Source organism: Microtus oregoni, unplaced genomic scaffold (assembly GCF_018167655.1).
Source record: "Microtus oregoni isolate MIOR12 unplaced genomic scaffold, Mior012 000016F_ref0000370, whole genome shotgun sequence".
Classification (NCBI taxonomy): domain Eukaryota; kingdom Metazoa; phylum Chordata; class Mammalia; order Rodentia; family Cricetidae; genus Microtus; species Microtus oregoni.
Window position 1 is genome coordinate 4,683,010 of NW_024543075.1, and position 2,188 is coordinate 4,685,197.

General features: G+C 42.2%; 1 protein-coding gene across 1 annotated transcript; it reads right to left on the bottom strand.

Moving 5' to 3' along the window:
• Nucleotides 1-832: 832 nt before the first annotated feature.
• LOC121457968 (olfactory receptor 13G1-like) lies at nucleotides 833-1,756 on the bottom strand. Its single transcript, XM_041667070.1, has one exon. The coding sequence runs from the start codon at nucleotides 1,754-1,756 to the stop codon at nucleotides 833-835; it is 924 nt and encodes a 307-aa protein (XP_041523004.1).
• Nucleotides 1,757-2,188: the final 432 nt, after the last annotated feature.

The following is a 2,188-nucleotide window of genomic DNA, read 5'->3' on the forward strand; positions in this document are numbered from 1 at the left end:
CCTAGGTATATTTTTAAATGCACTGTGACTTATTCAGAGGTTTATTTTTGTCTGAGGAAAGATAGTCATTTACTAGCTAGATGCAGAGGAAGCAAGATAAGAATTCCTCACTGATGAAAGGAACCAAGATACGTGGTTAAACATAGATAAGAATTATAACAATTATGAAATAATTTAAGTGGCAAAAGCTAGTTAATAATGAGCCTGAGCTAAAAGGACAAACAGTTTATAATTAATATAAACCTCTGTGTGTTTCTTTGGGACTGAAAGACCGGGTGGGACTGAAGCTTCCATCTTCAAAGGCTCTCAGAGTCAGCCCATAACTCAGATGCTCTGTGAGGATTTTCTTCCCTCAAACTGGGGATGAACCAAGCACCAGGGAAAGCTGTGATATAAGAGCAAGAAAGATGAAAACTATAAAAATAAAACAGGCAAATGCCAAGAACAAGTGTGGGCAGGGTTCATTATTCTCTGTCTCTTTAGCCATTCACTCTTGGCCCTACAGAGTATTAAAAATTATCAAGTGGGGTTCATGAAAAGACTCAAGATTTACCTAGATTTGATTCAGTAAATTATAGAAATACTTTAACATTTAATAACATTGAACTTATAAGCATATTTTTCTACGAGCAAACTAAAAATGGTTAAAGTTATCTAAAACATTTGAAAGACTAGAAATCAGTATTATCTGGTAGAAAGTATTGTATTTCTTAGCTCAGGTCATAACTTGACCTGTATCCCCCAGAATCAGGAGATGCCTAAATAAAGGCTTAAATGAGCTTTCATACTCCTTGATTACTTCTTCCAGAATTCCTTTTGAAGCTCAAAGTAGTCAATGTCGAAACTGAAGTTTTTTAAAGGATGTTTTGAATTCCTTGTTTCTCAGGGTATAAATCAGGGGGTTCAAAGTTGGAGTCACAGTGGTGTACAGAGCAGTAATAGCCTTGTCCAACACACCAGCAGTTCCTAGGGCTGGCCGGACGTAAGTATATAGTACAGTGGAGTAATAAAGGGTGACCACAATCAGGTGGGCAGAGCAGGTGGAAAAGGCACGCTTCTTGCCTTCAGCTGAGCGGATGCGCAGGATGCTGGCAATGATGAAGCCATAGGATGTCATGGTCAAGAGGAAGTTCAAACCAGACAAAAACATGTCTGCAATGACAGTCATGATGTCGTTGATAAAGGTGGGGCTGCAGGACAGCACGAGCACAGAAGGGATCTCACAGAAGAAGTGTTTGATGAGATTGGGACCACAGAAGGACAGTGGCAACACTAGACAAGTGAGCACCAAGGCGTTGAGAGCCCCTGTAAACCACACAAAGGTTGCAAGGGCCACACAGACCCTGCCACTCATGAGGGTTCCATAGTGCAATGGCTGGCAGATTGCAAGATAGCGGTCATAGGCCATAGCAGAGAAGAGCAGAAGCTCAGAGCTCAGGACCCAAGTGAAGATGAACATCTGTATGAGACATCCCCCATAAGATATGGTGTTCTCGGTCACCAGGCTCTGCAGGACCTTGGGTAGGACAGTCACAGTGCAGATCACATCCATCAGGGCAAGGTTAACTAGGAAGAAATACATGGGTGTGTGGAGGCTGGGACTTCTATGGATGACTGTGATAATCAGGCCATTGCCAACTATAGCCACCATGAACAAGGTAAAGAAGAAGCAGAAGAGGGCATCCTGGATCCAGGGGTCATCCATGAAGCTTTGTAGGATGAACATAGTCACAACTGACTGGTTCTTAGGAGCCATGGATAACACTGTGTATGCCCAGGATGGGAGTTGTAGCTTGGGGCTCTGACAAAAGAAGAATGAGCTTTATTCCTGTTAACTGAAAACTATTTAAATCTCAGTTAACAATTAATTCTGTGTAATAAGGAACCTATTCTGGTAAGAAAGCAATATTTAAATTTTATTCTCATGGATCACACGTTAAAGTAATGAGCAGGTCAAGAACACACCACACATGGGCTCTGCTATGAATATGGGTGGACCCTGAATGCAAGGTCCCTGAACAAATTGTTCCATATATGCTGTATCTCATCCCACAAGGATTGAGAAATGGCCATGGTCACATGAATCACTAAGCCCACAGTGACTGGAGATTGTGCTGTGGGTTCTGGGAAGACATGAGTTATCATCATCAGTGGGGCTGTGAAAGGGTGCAGTGGCAGTGAGAACAGT

Coding starts and splice junctions, on each gene's coding strand:
- LOC121457968 (XM_041667070.1), bottom strand. CDS start 1,756: ATGGCTCCTAAGAACCAGTCAGTTGTGACTATGTTCATCCTACAAAGC.